Raw genomic sequence first — 23,055 nt, 5'->3', positions numbered from 1 at the left:
GGGCGCGTCCCGGGGCTGCGGCTCGGCCCGGCCCGCGTCGGCCGGCCCCGACCCCCGCCGGCCCGCCTCGCCGCCGCCGCCGCCGCCGCCGCCGCCCGGAGCTCGGAGCGCGCGGCCCGCCCGCCGCCAGGCGCCCCGGCTGCGGCTGCGGCTCCGCCCGCCGCCCGCCGCGCCCGCCTCGCCGCGCCCCCGGCCGCCCGCCGCCGCGAGTCCCGCGGCCGCCCGGGCCCCGGCTCCGCCCGCCGCCCGCCCCCCGCGCGGCGCCGCCAGCTCCCCGCCCCGCCGCCTCGGCTCGGGGGCGCGCGGCTCCGCGAACAAAAGGCGGACGCGGCGGGCGCGGCGGGGCGGGCGGCCGGCGGCGGGCGGAGGGATCTGCGCGGCGACAGCGACCCCCTCGAGCGCCAGGCGCGCCCGCGCCGCCTCCGCCCCGCCGCCGCGCCCCGGGGGGTCGCGCCCCTCGCCCGCGCCGCCGCCGCCGCCGCAGCCCCGAGGGCGGCGGGACGGGGCAGCCCCCGGCCGGGGCCCCGCGGACCTCAGCGCGCGGGAGCCGGCATCCATGCGCGCCGCGCCGCGCCCCGCGCCCGAGCTGAGCGTGCGCGAGCTCCGCCCCCTCCCCTCCAGCCTCGCCGGCCGGGCCCCCCTGGTCCCATCCTACAGATGCGAAAACTGAAGCCCGGGCCCGGGCCTCGCGCCTCCGCTCCGGCCACCACGCGGGTGCCGCCCGGCCCCGCACACCCGCACCTCGGGGCCCCAGACATTCTCTCCTCGCCGGCACCCGGGGTCCGGCTCTGGGGGGGCTAAGATGGAGGTGGGCTAAGAAACACGGGGTCAGACCTGTGGAGGCTTTGGGAGTCGGTTTTGGCCCGGGTGGGAGCTGATGCGGGCTGGGGAGGGTGTCCCAGAGTCTCACACGCCGGGGTCCCCCATCCCACTCAGGCAGCTCTGGAAGACCCCCAGCCCAGCTCTCCTGGGCGAGGCCTCTTTCGCTCCAGGGCCGTCTCTGGCGCCAGGTCCTGGCTGTGGACTTCCAGAGCCTGCAGCCCCTTCCTCCCACGGCCCTCACCTGGCAGCTACTCCGCTCCGCCAGCCCTCAGGCCCAGCTGGATAGAGCGCTTTGGCTGCCCCAGGGAGGACCGGGCAACCTCTTCTTCCGCCCCGCCCCGTTCCCCTCTCCCTCTTTACCCACCTTCTCCCACTTTCCTCCTCACCTCTTCCTCCCCGCCCCCCCTTTTCTTCCTTCTGCCCATTTTCTCCTCCCCCTCCTCCTCATCGTTCACCCCTTCCCCTGCCTGATCCACTGCCTGGCTGGCTCACACCAGGTTCATTTCTTTGTTCTGTTTCTGTTACCCCTACACACACACACACACACACACACCAGTATGTGGATATTCTCCTGGAGGGGCCCCTCCATGGGGCATGACTTCATCCCAGCCAGGTGTGTGAGAGCCCCGCACCCTGAGATCCGACCCATCCCACGAGCCAGAAAAGGACCTCTCAACAGGTTCTGGCAAGCACCCGTCAGGGGCTTCCCATCCTCTCCAGCACCAACACCCCTGCCCCCAGAGCCCAGGCACCACTGAGACACGTGGTGAGCTTGTTTGCTGGTACCTGGCCTCTGCAGCACACAGTATAGGGGGAGGTGGGCCCCAAATCAGAAATAGGGTAGACTGGCCTGGCGCTGGGCAAGGGTGCTGGCCAGTGGTGGGCTAGCAACTTTCCTGTTTCTGGGCTTCAGGTCCCATCTGGTCAGCTCTAAGGTACCGGATGTTGGGGGCCTTCCAGCTCTGATGATCCTCCTCTCTTGTTTTTTGAGGTGCCAGGGATTGAACCCAGGGGTATTCTACCTCTGAGCTACGCCCCCAGCCCTATTTTTTATTCTTTATTTTGAAACAGGGTCTCACTAAGTTGCGGAGTGCCACTCTAAGTAGCTGAAGTTGGCAGAACTTTCCATTCTCCTGTCTCAGCCTCTCAAATGCTGGGATTACAAAAGTGCACCACCATGCCCAGCTAGGTGTTGCTCTTCTTTGCGCTGGTTCTTCTGTGGAGAATGTGGGCTTGGACATGTGAGTCCAGGCAGGGGACATGTTAAAGCAGGCTGGCTGGACCACGCCTGACCTGCCGTTGGCCACGCCAGCAGCCTGAGGTCAGAGTGGTCTGCACACTCCACTCCCTCTCGGATCAGGACTCTGGGCCCTAACACTCATAGGGGAGCAGAAGCTGAGGGTCCTTCGTGATCTAAGGTTCTCTGGATTGGGGGAGCCAAGAGTCTGCACTGCAGCTCCAGGGGAGAATTCTGCTACCCCATGTGGGGAGGAAACCCAGGCCTCATGCAGTGTCCACATAAAGCTGTCCAGCGGACAATGCCAGCTTTGGGCCCCAATGACGGGAGAGACAGGGAGAGTGCAGATGACCTAGCCCTAGCCTCAGAGCCGCCCCACCAGTAAGTGGAGCAGAAAGGAGTTGTCCCACTGGCCCTGCCCAAACTGCAAAACAAATATTGTTGTTCTAAACCACTGAGTTTTGGGCCCATCTGTTACACAGCATTGGGTAACTGGAATGCATGACCAAGGTCAGACAGCTTGGAGTTGCAGGGCTGGGGTTGACTTGAACCCAGGGACACCCAGTTCCAGGGTCTGTTGAGTTAAACTATTGGGCTGGAAAACTGTCCAGCCCAGGTAGCCAGTGTGTGCTATAAAAGCTCTGGTCAAGAACGAATGCGGCATTAAGCGGGGCACGGTGGTGCACACCTGAAATCCCAGTATTCGGGAGGCTGAGACAGGAGGATCACAGATTTAAGACCAGCACACAGTAACCTAGACCCTCTTTCAAAATAAAATAGGGCAGAGTGCCAATCACCAGTGCCACAAAGAAAAGAAAAATTAAAAAACAAGAAAAAAGGAGGCATTAAATGATTGCAAGGACTGTATAACAGATTGCAAGCAACGAAGGTGATGATTACCCAAGTGGAAAAAGTTTCATTTCTCCCATTCAAGCTGCTAAATTGACCAACATGATGGAAACCAAATGGAAGCGACTAAATCCTGGAACAGTTCCAAGAGGGGGTGATTTTTTTTTTTGCCTAACTAAAGTTAAAATTTTTCCATTATGCAAATGATGAAAGTAACAAGCCTGCCATGAGAGGTTGGGGAGAAGCTGCTTTAAGTGGGGTAATCAGGGAGGCCTCCCTGAGGAGGTGGGCTTTAAACTCAAAGAAAGTTAGGCAGAGGGCATAGCCCTGAAGGAGGGTAAAGCTTGGCTGATGCCCAAGGAAGGGAGCCTGTCAGTGCGGCCGGGCCCTGCTGGTTGATGGAGGGAGAGGGAGCGGGACAGCAGGAACCAGGGATGCCATGGGCGGGGGATTTGCCTCTGATTCAGTGACAGTCCACTGGGGACTGTAAGGTGGAGAAATACGATCTAATTTTGTTCTAAAATAGATGACTCTGCTGCTGATGGCAAGAATAGATGCTACCGGAGGGACGAAGGGGCAACTGAGCCCACTCTGAGAACTTACCGAGGCTTGGATGGGGCTGGAAACAGTGGGGCAGGAGCTGGAGATGGAACCCGGGATATCTTGCCTCCTAGCTACATCCCAGCCCGATTTTATTTTTATTTTGAAACAGGATCTCATAGGTTGATGAGAGTCTCGTTACTTGCCGAAGCTCTTCATGAACCTGCGACCCTCCTGTCTCAGCCTCCTCAGTACTGGGATTACGGGTGTACACCACCATCCTGGCAGAAGATGTATTCTTGAGATGTATTCTGGAGCTCTGGGGAAAAAAAAAGAAAAGAAAAGAAGAGAAGAGAAAGAGAGAAAAGAAATGAAGGGCGGTGGTGGGGCCTATCTGGACGTGGGACCAACAGGGGAATCAAGACAGGGAGAGGAAGAGCCCAGAGGTGGGTGGGACAGATCCGGAAGGCCTGGCCTTGGAAAGGACGGGGGCCAGTCTCCATCGTCCTGGAGGGAAGAGGAAGATAGGCCTGCTGGCTGGTGGAGGTGCAGGGGCGGGGTAAGGAGAGAAGGCATTGGAGGACCACAGGTAAGAGTGACCTCAGGGAGCCGAGAGCCCGCCTCCCAGGGCGCGCACCAGTTTGAGGTTCAGAGCCAGGCAGCCCGCCCAGGAACTCGGGGTGTGGTCCCTTACACTCATCTTCCCTTGGGCGGCTCTGCATCCCTCCTGCACGGCTGAAGTTTCACACCTTCCTCCTTTCACTTAGCAGGGTGAGGGGGGCATTTCCCACCCACCGCTAAACTGCAAATGTAACTTTTTTTCCAAATGTAACTGGTCCCACGTCCAGATAGGCCCCCACCACTGCCGTTCATTTCTTTTCTCTCTTTCTCTTCTTTTCTTTTTTTTTTTTCCCCCAGAGCTCCAGAATACATCTCAAGAATACATCTTGAGATGTATTACATTTGCAGTTTAGCGGTGGGTGGGAAATGCCCCCCTTCACCCTGCTAAGTGACATTTTTTCCCAGTGCTTGTAAATAGGCACTGAGTGGATGATCCGTGGGTCACTCACCTTCCCCCTTTGGGCACTGAGGTTGCTTCCTGGAGGTGATTCTTGCAGTTCCAGGGCAGCAGGCCCCCTGCAAGGAAGAGCTGGATGTGGCCCCCCCTGGAATCTTGCCGAGGCCTAGCTTATCTGACAAGGGTGTTCCTGCCAGGTCACTCACTGAGTTTTCCTAGACATAAGGACAAAGAATGAGAAAATGGACAGACCTCCCCGGCTTCTCAGAGTGCCCACTGGGCAGGAGGGACACCTGGGGGGGGCGTGACAGGAGGTGCCAGGCTTGTGACCCCTGAGCAGTTTACAGCTTAAACACAACGTTGCAACAGCCTTGTTTTCGGTGGCAACAGGACCTTTCTCTTACCTGTTTTTCCAATAATACAAGTACTTCGGGAATGCCACATTTTTTGGAGGGAGTACTGCCCAGGACAGCTGGCCATAGGCAGGGAACCTGGGGTCCCAAGTCTTGTCCACCAAGGCCAGCGGGACAGGGTCTCCCAGCCGTGCGCAGGCAAAGGAGCCACCTGCGAGGCACTGGGCTCGCGCACTCCACCAAGGCTGGACGACCACCAGGTAGGCGTGTTTCCCGGACAGGGATCCTGCTCTGGGTGGAAGCCACTTGCTCTGAGGCTGGCTGACACCCCTTCCAGCTTTGAGTTTTGTGACTCAAGCTCCTACTGTAGCCAGGGACAGAGAAGTAACGCCACTGGCAGAGTGTCTACTGTGTGCCAGACAGTGGTCCTCTGCAGACGCACACGGGGTTGGCAAGGGTGTCCTCGTCCCAGCCCAGAGGGGAAGCCTTATGCTCAGAGCCAGCCCTGGCTTCTCGTGAGCCCAGCGCAGCACAGTGGGGTGGTGATGGAGAGCGTCCCCACTTCACTCTTTTTGTGGCATTTGCATATCACAGTGTGTGTGTGTGTGTGTGTGTGTGTGTGTGTGTGTGTGTTACTGAGGATTGAACCCAGGGGCATTCTACCTCTGAGCTACACTCCCATCCCTATTTTATTTTTATTTTGAAACAGGGGCTCGCTAGGTTGGCGAGAGTCTCACTATTTACTGAAGTTGTCATCCAACCTGTGATCCTCCTGACTCAGCCTCCCCAGTACTGGGATTACAGGCGTGTGCCACCACGCCCGGCTCATAGCACAGGTTTTAACCTCAGAGGAAGGGTCCTGAGTGGTGGGCAGCAGACAGCAGGTGGTCCCTGGGAGCTCCAGGTAACAGCCAAGGACCAGAGGAGTGACAGCTTTGTGTGTTTGTGGATCTGATTGCCTGATGTGTGAAAATCAGCCACAGCCCTTCCCAGCTGCAAGGGAGCTGGCGCAGGGCCAGGGCTGCTGCCCTCTGGGCGTGTATAAGAGCCAGGGAGGAGGGCCCCGGAGCCAGTGCTGGGCAGAGGTGCCAGACACCTGCCAGGGACAGGAGTTCCAAGCCAAAGTTGCCATGTTTGGACTGCCAGGTGGGCAGGGTCAGGTCTGGGTGCGGTCCTCCATCTGAGGACTGGGAGGTGTACTAAGGAAGCCACCGACTGGAGGAGCAGGAGGGAACAGGGTCCCCAGCTAGGCAAGGTAAGTCCCCACCTCCATGATTCCCCTCCGCTCCCCCGCTGAGTGACCCAGGGGCTGTCTGTCCCAGAGGCGCGGGTTTGAGTGGCCTCTCGTCAGGGAGTGGGGTCTGGTGCTCTCGAAGGGCAGTGCTGGGGGATAGTAAGAAGCACTGTCACCCAGCATGCACCAGGCACCAGGTGCCTGGGTTAGCTCAATAAAATGAGGACAAGAGGGCAGAGGCTAAAGCCTGAACCTGCGGGAATTACCTTCATTTATTCTTACAGCAGTCTTACGAGGTAGAGGTTAGTAGATCACGACCAGAAGAATGAACACAGAAATGTTAAGTAACTTACACAAATGGGCAGATGGCTCACACCTGTGATTCTAATACCCGGGAGGCCAAGAAGGAGGCTAGCAGGTTCAAGACCAGCCTCAGCAACTTAGCAAGACCCTGTTTCAAAATAAAAAATAAAAAGGGCTGGGGGTGTAGCTCAAAGATAGAATTCCCCTGGGTTCAAATACCAAAAAAATTATAAATACAAATAACTTTCCCGGGATCACACAACCAACTAAGTGGCAAAACCAGGATTTAAGCTCCTTGAACTCCAAAGCCTGTGTTCGTTTTTTTTTTTTTTTCCTTTTCTTTCTGGTGCTGGAGATTGAGCCCGAGGCCTGTGCATGCTTGCTTGCTTTCTCTCTTCTTTCTTTCTTTCTTTCTTTCTTTCTTTCTTTCCAGTGCTGGAGATTGAACCCAGGGCCCTGCACGTGCTCTATCACTAAGCCCCAGCACCTCCATTTTTAGGAGGTACTGGTGTTTGAGTTTGGGGGAATTCTACCTTCCAGCCACACCACAAGCCCTTTTCATTTTATTTATTTATTTTTATTTATTTATTTGTGGTACTGGAGAATGAACCCACAGGCATATCTACCTCTAAGCTACACCCTGAGCCCTATTTATTTATTTATTCATTTAGTGTGTGTGTGTGTGTGTTACTAGGGATTGAACCCAGGGACATTCTACTCTGAACTATACCTCCGGCCCTATTTATTTATTTGTTAGTTTTTTGTTTTGAAACAGGGTCTCACTAAGTTGCAAAGGACCTCACTATGAGTTGCTGAATGGCCTTCAACTTGGGATTCTCCTGTCTCGGCCTTCTGAGTATTGGGATTACAGGTATGTACCACCATGCCTGGCTCCTTTTTGTTTTTATTTTTATCTTTATTTTTTTGAGGTACTGGTGAACCCAGGGGCATTCTACCTCTGATATACACTCCTAGCCCTATTTTATTTTTTATTTTGAAGCAGGGTCTTGCTGAGTTACTAAGGGCCTCATTAAATTGTCGAGGCTGGCCTTGAACCTGCGGTTCTCCTTTCTGAGCCTCCCAAATACTGGGATTACAAGCATACGCCACCACACCTGGCATGACTAGAATTTATTGCACATGGCTAATGTGTTCTAATGTTATCAATGAGGCCTCCAATGCCGAGTTGCTCCCAGACCCACCCAGTGGCCGCTGGACCTGGGGGCGACTGTTGATTGGGAGCAAAGGCTGCTGGGTGTGCCCCAGGCCCCTCCCCATCATCTGCAGTCCTCTGTCACCGCACTTCCTCCCGACAGGGCTGAGGCGGCTCCAAGCTGGGCTCTGCTGGGCCAGAGGATGAAAGGTCTGGGCTGGCGGTACACGCGGCTGGTAAGGGTCTGGTGCGGCTGAGGGTGAGCTCTCGGGCAGGGAGGGTCCTGGGCCAGGGCTGCAGGCAGAGGGATTTGTCCCCCTCTCAGGTCCCTCCCCACTTGGCTGGGGGTTAGAGCAAGGGCCAGCTGGGGCACCTGGGGCCTTAGTGCCCCGGCCCATCCTTGACCTTCAGGGGGACAGCGCTGACTCTGGGTCTCCTCCTGCAGGTGGCGCAGGGCCGGGCTGGGGGCGAGTCTTGTGTCTCCTCCGGTAGCTCTCTCCTCCTAACAGCCTGAAGTCATGGTGTGCAGGCCTGCACGCATGTGTACATACACGCACACACACTCACACGCACCTGGTGCAGAGTGGACGCTCAGCTGCATGGATGACTCCACCAGTACCCATGCCACTGATACACACATTATCGTCCCGGCTCACCCTCAAAGCACACTGACACGCCGGGCGTGGTGGTGCGCGCTGGTGATCTCAGCGCTTGGGAGGCTGAGACAGGAGGATCGCAAGTTTGCGGCCAGCCTCAGCTACTTAGTGAGGTCCTCTGCAACTGAGTGAGACACTGTTTCAAAATAGTTAAAAATAGGGCTGGGGTTATAGCTCAGAGGCAGAATGCCTGAGTACAATCCCCCACACCAAAAACAAAAACAAACAAAAACCCACTGATCCCGCACACGTTCACACTGACCCCACACATGACTTACCTCCACAACTCTCTTTGAAGCACAATCGCAGGGACACAAACACGGGCACGTACCGCGTGTCGCCGGCTTCCTTCCTGCAATGGAGACAGGAGAAGCATGTCCTTAGGCTGCAGAGGGAGAGCCCAGCAGATCACGCACAGCCAGCACAGCACCCGGGCCTGGCACCTCTGGCTGCGTCAGTGTCGGTTGTCACCGTCCTTGCGGTTTCTGTCGTCCTATCAAGTCCCTGTGGCTGAGCCGCCCTCCCCACCCACATCTAGAACTCCGCCTGGCATTCACCCGGGTCCAGAGTAAAGAGGCAGCCAGAGTAAAGTCGCCAACCTTGCTGGCCGCGGGGGTCTGTGGTGGGCACTGCCCAGCTGCTTGGCTGGGCCAGCGTGAGGTGGCTGCCAGGCCTGGCCAGGGAATGTGCAAGCCGGCCTCCTGTGTCTTCACAGCCCTGCCAGGTGGAGGACACCCCGTCAGGGGAGGATGGTGAGGAAGAGGAGGAGGAGGAGGAGGAGGAGGAGGAGGCAGCCCAAGCCCCTGCCCCCGAAGAGCCCGCGGAGCCCCAGCTGACAGAAGCCAGCCAGGTTCTGGGTGCCTCGGAGATTAGGCAGGTTCGGGCCCTGCCCCTGTGCCAGGACTTCAGCTCTCGGCCTCCTCTCCCCCAGTCACACCCAGGAACCTGGGCCACCACCTGGCTCCAGCTCACCATGTCTCCTTGGGCCAGTCAAGTCTGCTCTCCAGGCATCTCTTTGGTTTTTGTTTTGTTTTTATCTTTCGGAACTGGAGATGGAACTCAGGGCCATTCCACCTCCAAGCTATACCCTCAGCCCAATTTTTATTCTTAATTTTGAAACAGGGCCCCTCTAAGTTGTGGAGGGCCTCACTAAGTAGCTGAGGCTGGCTGCGAACTTGCGATCCTCCTATCTCAGCCTTCCAAGTACTGGGATTACAACTGTGCACTACAATACCTGTTCCTTCCTTTTCTTTCTAGTAAAACCATTCCTAGGGTCAGGTGTAGTGACACATACCTGTGATTCTAGTATTTGGGAAGCTGAAACAAGAGGATTGCTGGTTTGAGAACAGTCTCAGTAATTCAGCAAGTCCCTAAGCAACCTAGCAGAGACCTTGTTTCAAAACAAGAAATAAACTGGGTGTGATGGTGCACAGGTGCACACTTGTAATCCTAGTATTTGGGAAGCTGAGACCAGAGGATCGCAGGTTCATGGCCATCCTCAGCAACTTAGTAAGACCCTATTTCAAAATAAAGAAATAGCCGGGTGTGGTGGCACACTCTTGTAATCTCCGTGCTTGGGAGGCGGAGACAGGAGGATTGCACAGGTTCGAAGCCAGCCATGCTGGCTTAAGAGACCCTGTTTCCAAAAACTAAAAAAAGTATAAAATAGGTCTGGGAGTGTAGCCCGGAGGTAGAAGGGCTTCCGGAACCCCAGTACCACAAAAAAAAAAAAAAAAAAAAAAAAAAAACAGAAAAGAAAAAAAGAAAAAAAAATAGGAGTGTAGGTTTATCTCAGAGGTAAAATGCCCCTGGGTTCCATCCCCAGTACCACCAAAAAAAAAAAAAAAAAAAAAAAAAAAGGCTAGGTGGTAGCTTGGAGGTAGCCTCTGAGTTCAATGCCCAGTACCATCAAAAAATACACACACACACACACAACCATCCACTGCCATTCGCAGCGCCTCTGTGCTGGGCTGAGGTTGGGGACTTGGGGAAAGATGCCTGTTCTAGGAGGGAACCAGCGTGCGGCCACACTAAAGCCAGGCAGAGTGGGATGAGCCGGGCCAGGAGGAGGGCTCAGCATCTCACCTGTCCTCTGGCCCTGGGGCCAGCGTGACCGAGGGGAGCAGGACCGGACCTGGCTCTGACACTCACTCTCCGTGTGGGCTTGGGTTGCTGAGCCAGTGTCCTCACTCATAAAATGGGAACGAAACTCCTGTCTCCAAGGGCTACCGCCGACAGCGTGGAGTTGGGGAGCGGAGAGCAGCGTGTCTGAGTGGTCCGTCTGCTCCCCTCCTTCTGAGCCTCATGGTTACGGGGAGGGGCGGCACGAGGCTCCCTCACTCACCCCCAGCCCTGCTCCCAGCTCAGCCTCCACCTCCCCCCGAGGGTCACCGGCCAGCCCTGGAGCCTGGCTTTCTGCACATCGCGGGACGGCTTCAGCCTGCGGAGCCTGTACCGGCAGATGGAGGGCCGCAGGGGGCCTGTGCTGCTGCTACTGAGGGACCAGGACGGGCAGGTGAGCTGGGCCTGGAGGAGAGGTGACACCGATGATGGCTCCACGATTCACCCATTCAGAGCCAGTGGCTCACTTGTCCTTCTGTGAGCGTGGGCAGGCGTGGAAAAGGGCAGGATCAACACAGACCCGTCCCAGCCCTCTCGAGCCAGTGGGGGGCGGAGGATGCTGCCATGAAGTCACTCGATCATAAATGCAAACTGCATCATTGTTCTCAGAAGCACAAGAAACTAAGGAGGGATTTTAAGCAGGTGACACCTCCACGCTCAGTGCGTGCTCTGAAAACATCAACCGGTGCGGGAAGAGTGGACGGGGAGGGAGGGCGTCGGAGGAGGCAGCCACAGGCGACACCTGAAGCCAGATGGTGTCTCAATGGTGGACTTCCAGGCACCAGGAATCTCCAAGCAGAAGAGGGGTGGGATTGGGAGCTGGTTTCAAGTGCTGACCTGTGGAAAGATTATACGAGAGCTGGGAGGGGCCTCTGGGACCCCACGTGGGCAGGGCTGTTTGTCTCCAAATGCCAACAGAATTACGTCCTGCCCAAGGGCCAAGGAAGCGCTCTTGCTCCAGACAGAGCCCCTTTTGTGACAGGGCCCTGCTGCCTCTGAGGAAGTTCCTCCTAATATTAAGCCGAAAGCGCGCTCCCCACGCCCCCCGCCGATCCTGCCTGGCGCATTCGGCACTGTTTGCTTTACTTTTTTTTTTTTTAATAGCACTAGGGCTTAAACTAAGATATTCTACCTTATTTTAATTTATTGCATTTTATTTTACTTTTTGCGATTTTACCTCCAAACTACACCCTCAGTCCTTTATATTTTTTGTTTTGAAACAAAATATCACTAGGTTGTTGGCCCCACTACTTTGCTGGGGCTGTCTTCAAACCTGTAATCCTCCTGCTTCAGCCTCCCGAGTACAGGAATTAAAGGCATGAGCACCACACCAGGCTGGTTTTCTATTTTTGAGCTACATTCCACACATTTATTTATTTATTTATTTATTTATTTATTTATTTATTTATTTTTGCAGTACTGGGAATGGAACTTGTGCATTCTACCTCTGAGAGGCACCCCTAGCCCTACTTTTTTATTCTTTGTGTGTGTGTGTGTGTGTCTGGTACTGGGGATGGAACCCAAGGGCATTCTACCTCCAAGCTATACCCCAGCTTTATTTTTTATTCTTTACTTTGAAACAGGGTCTCACTGAATTGCAAAGGGCCTCGCTAAGTAGCTGAGGCTGTCCGTGAACCAGGATCCTCTGGCCTCTGCCTCCTGAATGCTGGGATTACATACAAGGGTGTGTCACCACTCCTGGCCTTATTCTTTACTTTGAAACAGAGTCTCATTGATTTGCAGAGGGGCTCTCTAAGTAGCTGAGTCTGGCCATGAACCTGTGATCCTCCTGTCTCAACCTCCTAAGTACTGGGACCTAAGTACCGTCTCAACCTCCTAAGTACATGTACCACCACACCCAGCTCAGCACTGTTTGTTTGTTTATTTATTTATTTATTTGTTTAATTTTGCAGTACTGGGGATGGAACCCAGGGGCATTCCACCTTCAAGCTACACCCCCAGCCCTATTTTTTATTCTTTATTTGGAAACAGGTTCTCACTGAGTTGTAAAGGGCCTCACTAAGTAGCTGAAGCTGTCTGCGATTCGTGATTCTCCTGTCTCAGCCTCCCAAATGCTGGGATTACAAATGTACACTACCATGCCCGGCTTCAGCATTTTTTCTTTTTTCTTTTTGGTGGTACTGGGGGTGGAATCCAGAGGCTTTCTACTTCCGGGCTATACTCCCAGACTCATTTTATATTTTATTTGGAAAAAGGGTCTCACTAAAAGTTGCTGAGAGCCTCACTAAGTAGCTGAGGCTGGCTTCGAACCTGTGCGATCCTCCTGTCTCAGCCTCCCAAGCGCGGGGATTACAAGCGTGCGCCACCACGCCTGGGTTCAGCACTTTTTATAATGGTGAAAGTCTGTAGCCACCTAAGTATCCCAGGAGAGGAAGATGGTTAGGTCAATTATAGTTCCTCCATAGAGTAAATTAAATTTCACTCTATACAGTGAAATATCAGGCAGGCATGAAACATGAAGTTAATTTAACCATTGCTATTAAATAGGTTTTCTCTTGTGTGTGGGGGGGGAGGACACTGGGAATGGACTCCAGGGACATTCTACCTCTGAGCCCTATTTTACTTTTCATTTTGAAACAGGATCTTGCTAAGTTGCTGAGTCTGGTGGCAACCCCGTGATTCTCCTGTCTCAGCCTCCCAGGTACTAGGTGTGCATTTCCATGCCCAGCTTGAGTTTTCTTTTTTCGTTTTTTTTTCTTTTTTCTTTTTGGCAGTACTGGGGTTCCTGGAAGCCCTTCTACCTCCGGGCTACACTCCCAGACCTATTTTATACTTTTTTATTTTTTGGAAACAGGGTCTCTTAAGCCAGCGCGACTGGCTTCGAACCTGCGCGATCCTCCTGTCTCTGCCTCCCAAGAGCAGGGATTACAAGCGTGCGCCACCACGCCCGGCATCTGGGTTTTCTTTTTAAAGCAAAATATGAAGGGTATCCTTGGGATGACTGGAGAAAATAGGATAGGAACTGGCTACTAGATAATATTATAGAATTAATATAGCTGGGCATTGTGGCGCACACCTGTAATCTCAGTACTTGGGAGGCTGAATCAGGAGGATCACAGGTTTGAGGCTAGTCTGTGCAATTTAGTGAGACCCCACTTTTTTAAACAAGACTTTATTTTTATTATTACAGTGTATGTGTATACATACATATTACTGCTAATTCTCTCAGGTGTGATAGTACTGTGGTTATGTAAGAGAAAGTCCCCGCTCTTAGGAGTAGAACTAATTTTCTTTTTCTTTTTCTTTTTTTTTTTTTGAGGTACTGGGAATGGCACCCAGGGGCATTCTACCTCTGAAGGACACCCCCAGCCCTGTTTGGAAAAAACCCTGTGGAACCCAGGTGGAACCCAGGGTTTTTTTTTGTTTTGTTTTTTGTTTTATACCTCCGGACTATACTCCTAGACCTATTTTATGCTTTATTTGGAAACAGGGTTTCACTGAGTTTTTAAGGGCCTCACTAAGTAGTAGCTGAGGCTGGCTACGAACCAGGATCCTTAAACCCTGGAATTACAAGTGTGCCACGCCTGGTTGCTACTTAACTTTCAAATGGGTTGGAGATATGTCTAAGGAGACCAAATCTAGTGAACACCCTTAGGCTTGTTGGGTCTAGATGGAGGGATCCTACTGTGTTTTGAACATGTCCACATGTTTGACAAGTATGGAGAAAAGCAAGGGAAGCAGTGTATGAGACATACGTCACAGGGGACCTCACTTTTGTACAAAGGCATTAAAGTTTCTGGAAGAAAATGCACCAAAATGTCAAGACAAATTATCTTGGGAAGGAAAAAGGGAGATCTGGGGGACAGCTTTATTTTGTTTCCTGTCTGCTTCACTATAACATCTAGAAGGACTAGTAAAAAGTACATTTAAGCCGGGCGTGGCGGCGCACGCTTGTAATCCCAGCATTCCGGAGGTTGAGGCAGGAGGATCACGGTTTGAGGACAGCCTCAGCCACTCAGTGAGGCCCTTCACAACTCAGTGAGACCCTGTTTCAAAATAAAGAATAAAAAAAATAGGGCTGGGGGTGTAGCTTGGAGGTAGAATGCCCCTGGGTTCCATCCTCAGTACCACACACACACAAAAAGTACATTTAAGAGAAGATAGGAGGCCGGGCGTGGTGGCACACGCTTGTAATCCCCGCGCTTGGGAGGCGGAGACAGGAGGATCGCGCAGGTTCGAAGCCAGCCGCGCTGGCTTAAGAGACCCTGTTTCCAAATTTAATAAAATATAAAAAATAGGTGTCTAGGAGTGTAGCCTGGAGGTAGAAGGGTTTCCAGGAACCCCAGTACCACAAAAAAAAAAAAAAAAAAAAAAAAAAAAGAGAGAGAGAGAGAGAAGATAGGAGGACCCTGACCATGCAGAGGCACCCCGCAAGCGCTCCTGGGGTGGTTCAGGGGAGGGGTGCTGGCTCCCCTGTCCTCCAGGATGAGCCCGAGGCCCCCAGCTCCCTCCCAACCCAACACCCGCCTTCCTGCTTTCCAGGTGTTTGGCGCCTTCTCCTCCGCGGCTATCCGGCTCAGCAAAGGCTTCTATGGCACCGGCGAGACGTTCCTCTTCTCCTTCTCCCCACAGCTGAAGGTGAGGTTGCCCACGCCCCGGGGAGGCACCCGGGCAGGGCACAGCCCCCAGCTCCCTCCCATGGAGGGGCTGCAGGGGAAGGAAGCAGGGCGGTGTTGGGTAAGCATTCCCCTGGCCTGCCTATCTTTAGTTACTTATTTTATTATTTATTTATTTATTCATTTTGTGGTTCTGGGGAAGGAAGTCTGGGGCATTCTATCTCTGAGCTACACTCCCAGTCCTGTTTTATTTTTTATTTTATTTTTGGTGGTACTGGGGTTCCTGGAAGTCCTTCTACCTCCGGGCTACACTCCCAGACCTATTTTTATATTTTTATTTGGAAACAGGGTCTCTTAAGCCAGCATGGCTGGCTTCGAACCTGTGCGATCCTCCTGTCTCTGCCTCCCAAGCACAGGGATTACAAGTGTGCGCCACCACGCCTGGCTTGTTTTTTATTTTGAAACACAGTCTCACTAAGTTGCTGAGGGCCTCACTAAGCTGCTGAGGCTGGCCTTGAACCTGCCATTCTCTTGTCTCAGCCTCCCAAGTACTGGGATTACAGGCATAGTGTACCACCACGCCCGGCTCCTGCCCATCATTTTTTTTTTTTAAGGTACTGGGGATGGAACCCAAGGGCATTCTACCTCTGACCTACACCCCCAGCCCTATTTTTTATTCTTTATTTTGAAACAGGGTCTCACTGAGTTGCAAAGGGCCTAAGTAGCTGAGGCTGTCCATGAACCGTGATCCTCCTGTCTCAGCTTCCCAAATGCTGGGATTATAAGCCTGCTCCATGACGCCCGGCTATATTTTTTATTCTTTATTTTGAAACGGGGTCTCAATTAGTTGCAAAGGGCCTAAGTAGTAGCTGAGGCTGGACATGAACTATGATCCTCCAGTCTCCGCCTCCCAAATGCTAGGATTACAAGCATGCGCCACCACGCCTGGCTCCTGCCTATCTTTAAAAGAAACCACTGCAGAGGTTTGGTGGCACACGCTTGTAATCCCAGCCTTTGGGAGGCTGAGACCAGAGGATCGTGATTCACAGACAGCCTCAGCTACTAGTGAGGCCCTTTGCCACTTAGTGAGACCCGGATTCAAAAATAAAGAATAAAAAATAGGGCTGGGGGGTGTAGAATGCCCCTGGGTTCCATACCCAGCACTGCAAAAAAAAAAAAAAAAAAAAAAAAAAAAAAGAAGAAGAAAGAAAAAGAAAAAAGAAAGAAACAGCATCTTTTTCTGTGTCGCTAAGGCTGTCCTCAAACCTGTGATCCTCCTGTCTCAGCCTCCTAGGTGCTGGGATTGCAGGCATGTGATACAGCACCCAGCTTAAAAAATTTTTTTTGTAGCCAGGCGTGGTGGCGCATGCTTGTAATCCCAGCGCTTGGGAGGCTGAGACATGTGGGTCGCACAGGTTTGAAGCCAGCCTCAGCTACTTAGTGAGACCTTGTTTCCAAATAAAATATAAAATAGGTCTGGGAGGAGCCAGGCGTGGTGGCGCACGCTTGTAATCCCAGCATTTGGGAGGCTGAGACCGGAGGATCGCAGTTCGCGGACAGCCTCAGCTACTAAGTGAGGCCCTTTGCAACTCAGTTAGACCCGGTTTCAAAAAAAAAAAAAAATAGGGCAGGGGGTGTAGCTCGGAGGTCGAATGCCCCTGGGTTCCATCCCCAGACCCACAAAAAAAAAAAAAAAAAAAAAAAAAAAGTCTGGGAGTATATAGCCCAGAGGTAGCCCCTGGGTTCCACCTAGTACCACCAAAAAAAAAAAAAAAAAAAAAAAAAAAAATTGGTTAATTCTGCCAGGCGTGGTGGCGCACGCTTGTAATCCCAGCCCTTGGGAGGCTGAGACAGGAGGATCACACAGGTTCAAAGCCAGCCTCAGCTACTTAGTGAGGCTTTCAGCAACTTAGTGAGACTCTGTTTCCAAATAAAATATAAAATAGGTCTGGGAGTATAGCCCAGGGGTAGAAAGCCCCTGGGTTCCATCTCCAGTACCACACACACAAAAAAAAAAAAAAAAAAAAAAGGTTAATTCTTGACTACCTTTGGCCTTTTGGTACTTACTGTCTTTTTCATGAATTCCCAATACTCTGACTAGATAGCTACTCCAAGCAGCACCAGGAACTCGTCTTCGTTTCCTCTGTAGCAATATTTATCTTAGTCTTTCAAGTCTGAAGGTCATGTCCTTGAGAAAGTAGAGGAAGCATTGACTGTTGTCTTTTCCTGGTCTCTTATTATTCTTTTTTTTTTTTTTTTTTTTTTTTTCTGGTGGTACTGGGGGTGGAACCCAGAGGCTTTCTACCTCTGGGGTATACTCCCAGACCAGGGTCTCACTAAGTTGCTGAGGCTGGCTTCAAATCCGTGTGATCCTCCTGTCTCAGTTATTAGTGTTTTCTAATCTTACTAAAAACCCTTTGGTTGCTTAGCATTTTGGCAAGTAATTATAGGCAACAATACTTTTGTGGTTCTTTAAAAATCCTTTTATAGCCGGGCATGGTGGTGCACGCTTGTAATCCCTGCACTTGAGAGGCTGGGACAGGAGGGTCGCACTGGTTCGAAGTCAGCCGCGCTGGCTTAAGAGACCCTGTTTCCAAATAAAAAATATAAAATAGGTCTGGGAATATAGCCCGGAGGTAGAAGGCCCCTGGGCTCCATCCCCAGTACCACCAAAAAAAAAAAAAAAAAAAAAAAAAAAAAATCCTATTACTGCCGGGAGCAGTGGCACACACCGATAATGCCAGAGACTCAGGAGGCTGAGGCAGGCTGGACATTTTGAGGCCAGTGCTCAAACTTAGCAGGACCCCATTTCTTTTTTTTTTTTCCTTTGGGTCTGGAATCCAGGGGCTTTTGACCTCCAAGCTACACCTCCCTGCCCCATTTTTTGTTCTTTATTTTGAAACAGGGTCTCAGTAAGTTGTGGAAGACTTCACTAAGTAGCTAAGGCTGTCCGCAAACTGTGATCCTCTGGTCTCAGCCTCCTGAATGCTGGGATTATAATCATGCACCACTACACTCAGCTAGACCCTATTTCAAAATAAAAATAAGCTGGGCGTGGTGGCACATGCTTGTAATCCCAGTACTTGGGAGGCTGAGACAGGAGGCTTGCAGGTTCACAGCCTCCCTCAGCTACTTATTGAAGCCCTCCACAATTTACTGAGACCCTGTTTCAAAATAAAGAATAGAAAATAGCCAGGTATAGTGGCCCACACTTGTAATCCCAGCATTTGGGAGGCTGAGACAGGAGGATTGTGGTTTATGGACAGCCTCAGCTACTATTTAGTGAGGCCCTTTGCAACTCAGTGAGACCCTGTTTCAAAATAAATATAAAATAGCAGGGGGTGTAGCTTGGAGGTCAAACGCCCCTGACCATCCCCCAGACCCACACAAAAAAGTAAAAGTAAATAAATAAGGCTGGAGGTGTAGCTCGGAGGTAGAATACCCCTGGGTTCATGCCCCAATACCACAATGAATAAATAAATGTAAGATTAAATAAAAGGGTGATGGCTGTAGCTCAATGGTAGAGCACCCCTGGGTTTGAGCCCCAGTACTGCAAACAAAACAAAACCTTTTACTGCCTAAATTAACTCTTGAATAGTTTATTGATTCAATAAGTATCTAATCAGGGCATGCCTCTTAGAACTTGTTTAGTGGATTCTGTACGGGCACACTGATGCAGACGGGGCCATCTCAGAGAGGGGTGAGTGCTGACAAAGTAAAAACGGGCTGGAGGAGCTACTCAGGTAGGGAGGCCCAGGACCCTCTCCAGGAGAAGCGAGCCCCTGTAGACCGAGGCTCCTAAGGCAGGAGAGAGGTTTGGGTGCTCCAGAGACGGAGCGGCCAGTGTAGCTTAAATGCCATCACTAAGAGGAGAAGAGGCTGGAGGGAAAATCAGGGCAGGTGGCTCCGGGCCACGCAAGGACTCAGATCTTACCCCGTGGCAGGAGGCCCTGGGAGGGGTTTCTGCAGGAGCGGCAGCATGATTTAGCTTCTGCGTAGACATTCAGGTTGTGCGTGGAAATGGACTGGGGCAGACTGTTGTATAGAGAGAGTCCAGAGACCATGACTCGGGGAAGGATGGGTGCCCGGGCAGGACAGCGCGGGTGGCAGTGGGTGTGTTCAGAGCCCCCAAGTCCTGTGACCTGGGCGAGAGGTAGGCATAATGTGCCCACCAGGGCAAGATGATGAGTCAGTTAATGGCGGTTATCCCCAGCTCCTGGCTTGGACTTGACTTTTCCCCTCTTCTTTCCAACTTTGCCAGAAGAAAGCCTTGGAGGTTTTGTTCTATTTTCAGAGCAAAGGCGCTTCAAGGCTGTGGGAATTGAAACCATAGGGTAAAAAACCTTGGACTCTGGGGCAAAGTCCAAGGAGACAAACCTCACAGCCCCAGCCCAGAGGGCGGCTCGCCGGCCCTGGAGGCTCTGTTCCTGCCACAACACTGCCCCCCAGTGGCTTGCAGACAGACTGCAAGGGCAGGACTTCCCAGCTGACCCTGAGCCTTCCCCTGCCCCAGGTCTTCAAGTGGACAGGAAGCAACTCTTTCTTCGTGAAAGGAGACGTGGATTCCCTGATGATGGGCAGTGGCAGGTGCGTGTCTCTGGCCACCCAAGTCCTGAGTCTCGAGGTGGCCGCCATTCCAGCCCCTTTCCCTCCCTTAACTTCTGGGCATGGCTGCCCCAGACCAACCTGAGGCTGGTGCTTGCTTGCAGGCTTTTCCCTCCAAATTATTGCCTGACCTTGGCTGACCCTCTCAGCCCCACCCCAAGTCAAGGATTGAAGCCAAAGGATGCACAAACTTCCCCATCAAATTTTACTAGGATTAAGGTGTGTGCCACCATGCCAGGCTAAAAGCCAGAAAGGGAGTTAGAGGAAGAAAGCCTGGGCTCTTCCAGGCGTGACCTTCAAATTCAGGCACACCAACATGCTTTGCCCCAAGGGCAAGCCTTGCTTGATTAGCTTCACGCCAGATTCTTTGATTTTCCATCTGCCCCCAAAGTTCCCACTGATAGCAACTTGACACAGACATATCAGCCATTGCTGATTTGCAGACATTCACCTCTTGGCTCCAGTCTGGGTTTTCTATCAAATATAGAGATCAGAAAATGTTCCACACGTTCCAAAACTGGACTGTGGTAACAGACGCATCGCTGTGTATGTCCACTTCAATTCTGGAATTCAGCCAGGCATGGTGGCACATGCCTGCAATCCCAGTACCTGGGAGGTTGACACAGGAGGATTGAAGGCTTGAGGACAGCCTTAGCAATTTAGCAAGATCCTGTTTCAAAATAAAAATAATAAAATAGGGCTGGGGTTTAACTAGGAGTTAGAATGCCCTTAGATTCCATTTCCAGTACCAAAAATAAATAAATAAATAAATAAATAAATAAATAAATGAGTAATAAAATCCTTGAATAGCTGCTCCTCCTCTTCTTCGGTGGTAGTAGGGATTAAATGTAGGGACATTCTATTTCTGAGCTATACCCTCAGCCCTATTTTATTGTTTTCTTTGAAACAGTCTATGTTGCGTAGTCTGGCTGCGAACCTGTGATCCTCTCGTCTCAGCCTCCCAAGTACTGGGATTACAGCCATGCACCGCTGCACCCAGCCCTTGAATAGTTTTAAATCTAAACTCCATAGGGAACAGCGTGCTGAGTTCTCCTGAATTCAGGATAAATTAAACCAAGGGAAGATAATAACCAAAGCCGGCTGGCATGAGGCGTGGCTGAGGCCGACGGTGGTAGACCCAAAGGCCTGACGTCGCAGCCGTGACTGTGGCACACACTTCCTCTTCTCTAGCGGCCAGTTTGGACTGTGGCTGGATGGAGACTTGTATCATGGGGGAAGCCACCCCTGCGCGACCTTCAACAATGAGGTGCTGGCCCGGCAGGAGCAGTTCTGCATCAAGGAGCTGGAGGCCTGGGTTCTGAGCTGATGCCCCTGCGGGCAGCTTCCAGAGCAACAGGTACTCAGACCTGCTCACGCATCCTGCCCAGGCTTCCTCACGCAGGGCAGCCACTCTCAGACACAGCTGGTGAAGTACCCTGTGGTGACTGTGGCTGCCATCAGCCCCCACGTGGCCTGAGGACCCAAGACAGGGATGGGGCAGGGGCTGTGCTCCTGCAGAAGTAATTCTGCTGGTGTGAAAGACACTCACACCTCACCAAAGAAACAGAATCTCCTGTGAGAATTCCATCAATAGGAATCTACAATGAATACATGTTTGTTGTAAAAAACTCAGAAGACATAAAAAAATTATAAATTGTCAGGTGTGGTGGCACACATCTATAATCTCAGATACTTGGGAGGCGGAGGCAGGAGAATCGCAAGTCGGAGGCCTGCCTGGGTAACTGAGGGAGACCCTGTCTCAAAATGAAAATAAAAGGGCTGAGGATGTGGTCCAGTGTTAGAGCACCTGCTTATGTGTGAGGCTCTGGGTTCAGCCCCAGTGCTGCTAAATAAACAAATAAGTAATAAATAAATAAGTAAACTGCCTAACATTAAACCTCTCAGCAGTAACATTTTCTTGTATATCCTTCCAATTTTCCATGGACATATCTATATACATATTATACACACACACACACTCTCTCTCTTATAAAAACAGGATTTTTTGGGGGTAGGGGGTCTGTACCCAGGTGCATTCCACCTCCAAGCTACATCCCCAGCCTTTTTATTTTTATATTTATTTATTTATTTATTTATTGGTACTGGGAATGGAACCTAGTACCCCAGAGGTATTTTTCCTGGCATTCTACCTGAGCTATACCCCCGTACACACAGGTTTTAGGAATTAAGAAATACTGTCAAACCCCAGAAAGCTGGACTCCACCAGTGCAGCTACTAGAGGCTCCAGCAGCACCATGCCTCCTCTTGCTCTGCTGCCTATTCTAGAACTCTAGGGTTCTTCTGCGCACAACCTTGGTGCCAGGCGCTTGCAAGTCCATCGCTTCGTTTCACAAGGGAGATTCGAAAGCAACAATGAGCAGTGTGCAGAGCTGGTAATCCCCGCATTCGGGAGGCTGAGACTGGAGGATTGTGGTTCGCGGACAGCCTCAGCTACTTAGTGAGGCCCTTTGAAGCTCAGTGAGACCTTGTCTCAAAATAATAATAAATAGGGCTGGGGGTATAGCTCAGAGGTAGAATGCCCCTGGGTTCCATCCCCAGTACAGCAAAAAACAACAAAAAAAAAACACATACATACATACATACATACATACGCATAGTTGGTCAAAGAGGCTGAACCTCTGTAGGTTAAAAGAGGTATTTTTTCTGGCACAATAGGTGCTCTGCACACCAAGAAGCTCCTTATTCTTTCCCATGCCAGTGCCTGGCTCCTGCTGAGGGGAAATCTTGCTGTTACTCCCCTTACTGCATGGGGAAAACCAGCTTCCAAGCCCTTGTTTACAGCATCCTCTCTCGCAGACCCAACAGTGTGGAGGAGCCGAGAGGCACCTGGGCAGAGCGCTACAGAGCACACTCCTTGGCCCGGAAGCCGGGGGCACACCGCAGCGTGGGGAGGCCGCGGGCTGGGAGCTCCTGAAGCTTCACGGCCTCCCTCCCCGACGGTCACCCGTCGCTGCAACCCGCACATCCCTTCACAGTGAAATATTCCACAACTCTGAGAGTCAGCTGTTAAAATCTCCATTTTTATACAGTCAAGATGTTTCTAAGAAAAATTTAGCCTTGTAAGTGGCACATCGTTCTCATAATTAAGAGTTGTAAATAGCATAAAGTGCGGCCTTGTGTGTAACAAAAGAGGCAGAGAGATGGATTCAAGTTGTTTCTCAGATAGCACAATGATACAATATTAGGATTATAAAATTCCATAGCAAAACACAATGGTTTAAAAATAACATTGATAGAAATAAAGAACATCCTTATTAAAAAAAACAGTACATTCTCCACCTGGAGTCTGGACACGGGAAGCGGTGACCGACAGTGGTTTCTGCTGGAGGTTTTGCAGGCGCTGGGCCTGCGCCCTAGAGTCCACGCGCAGCCGCCTGCACACTGCAGCAGGGTGGAGGAGTGCCAGGGGCTCTCCTCTCCCTTGAAGTCCGACTGAGGGGTGGAGCGGGCTGGCAAGACAGGATGCCCGGTGTGGACAGAACAGCCTGGTTAGAGTGGAGAGTGAACGCGCGGGCACTGTTGTCTGTGGTTACCGCTCCCGTCTGCTGGGGAGACTTCTGCCAAGG

At 52.0% G+C, this 23,055-nt stretch overlaps 1 protein-coding gene across 2 annotated transcripts; it reads left to right on the top strand.

Annotated features, from left to right (window-relative positions):
- Nucleotides 1–7,712: 7,712 nt before the first annotated feature.
- Nucleotides 7,713–20,795, top strand: TLDC2 (TBC/LysM-associated domain containing 2; the record flags this gene model as incomplete). 2 transcript variants are annotated; one of them, XM_080716869.1, is made up of 6 exons in its annotated part: nt 7,713–7,745; nt 8,881–9,042; nt 10,528–10,680; nt 14,790–14,885; nt 19,377–19,450; nt 20,660–20,795. In XM_080716869.1, 6 exons carry the CDS (start codon nt 7,713–7,715, stop codon nt 20,793–20,795), a joined length of 654 nt encoding a protein of 217 aa, XP_080572995.1. The 2 variants fall into 2 exon arrangements, with proteins under 2 accessions (XP_080572995.1, XP_080572996.1); XM_080716870.1 differs by lacking the exon at nt 14,790–14,885.
- Between the last annotated feature and the right edge of the window lie 2,260 nt (nt 20,796–23,055).

Source organism: Muscardinus avellanarius (genome assembly GCF_963383645.1).
Source record: "Muscardinus avellanarius genome assembly, chromosome: 19".
Classification (NCBI taxonomy): domain Eukaryota; kingdom Metazoa; phylum Chordata; class Mammalia; order Rodentia; family Gliridae; genus Muscardinus; species Muscardinus avellanarius.
This window is presented reverse-complemented; position numbering and strand designations above follow the sequence as displayed.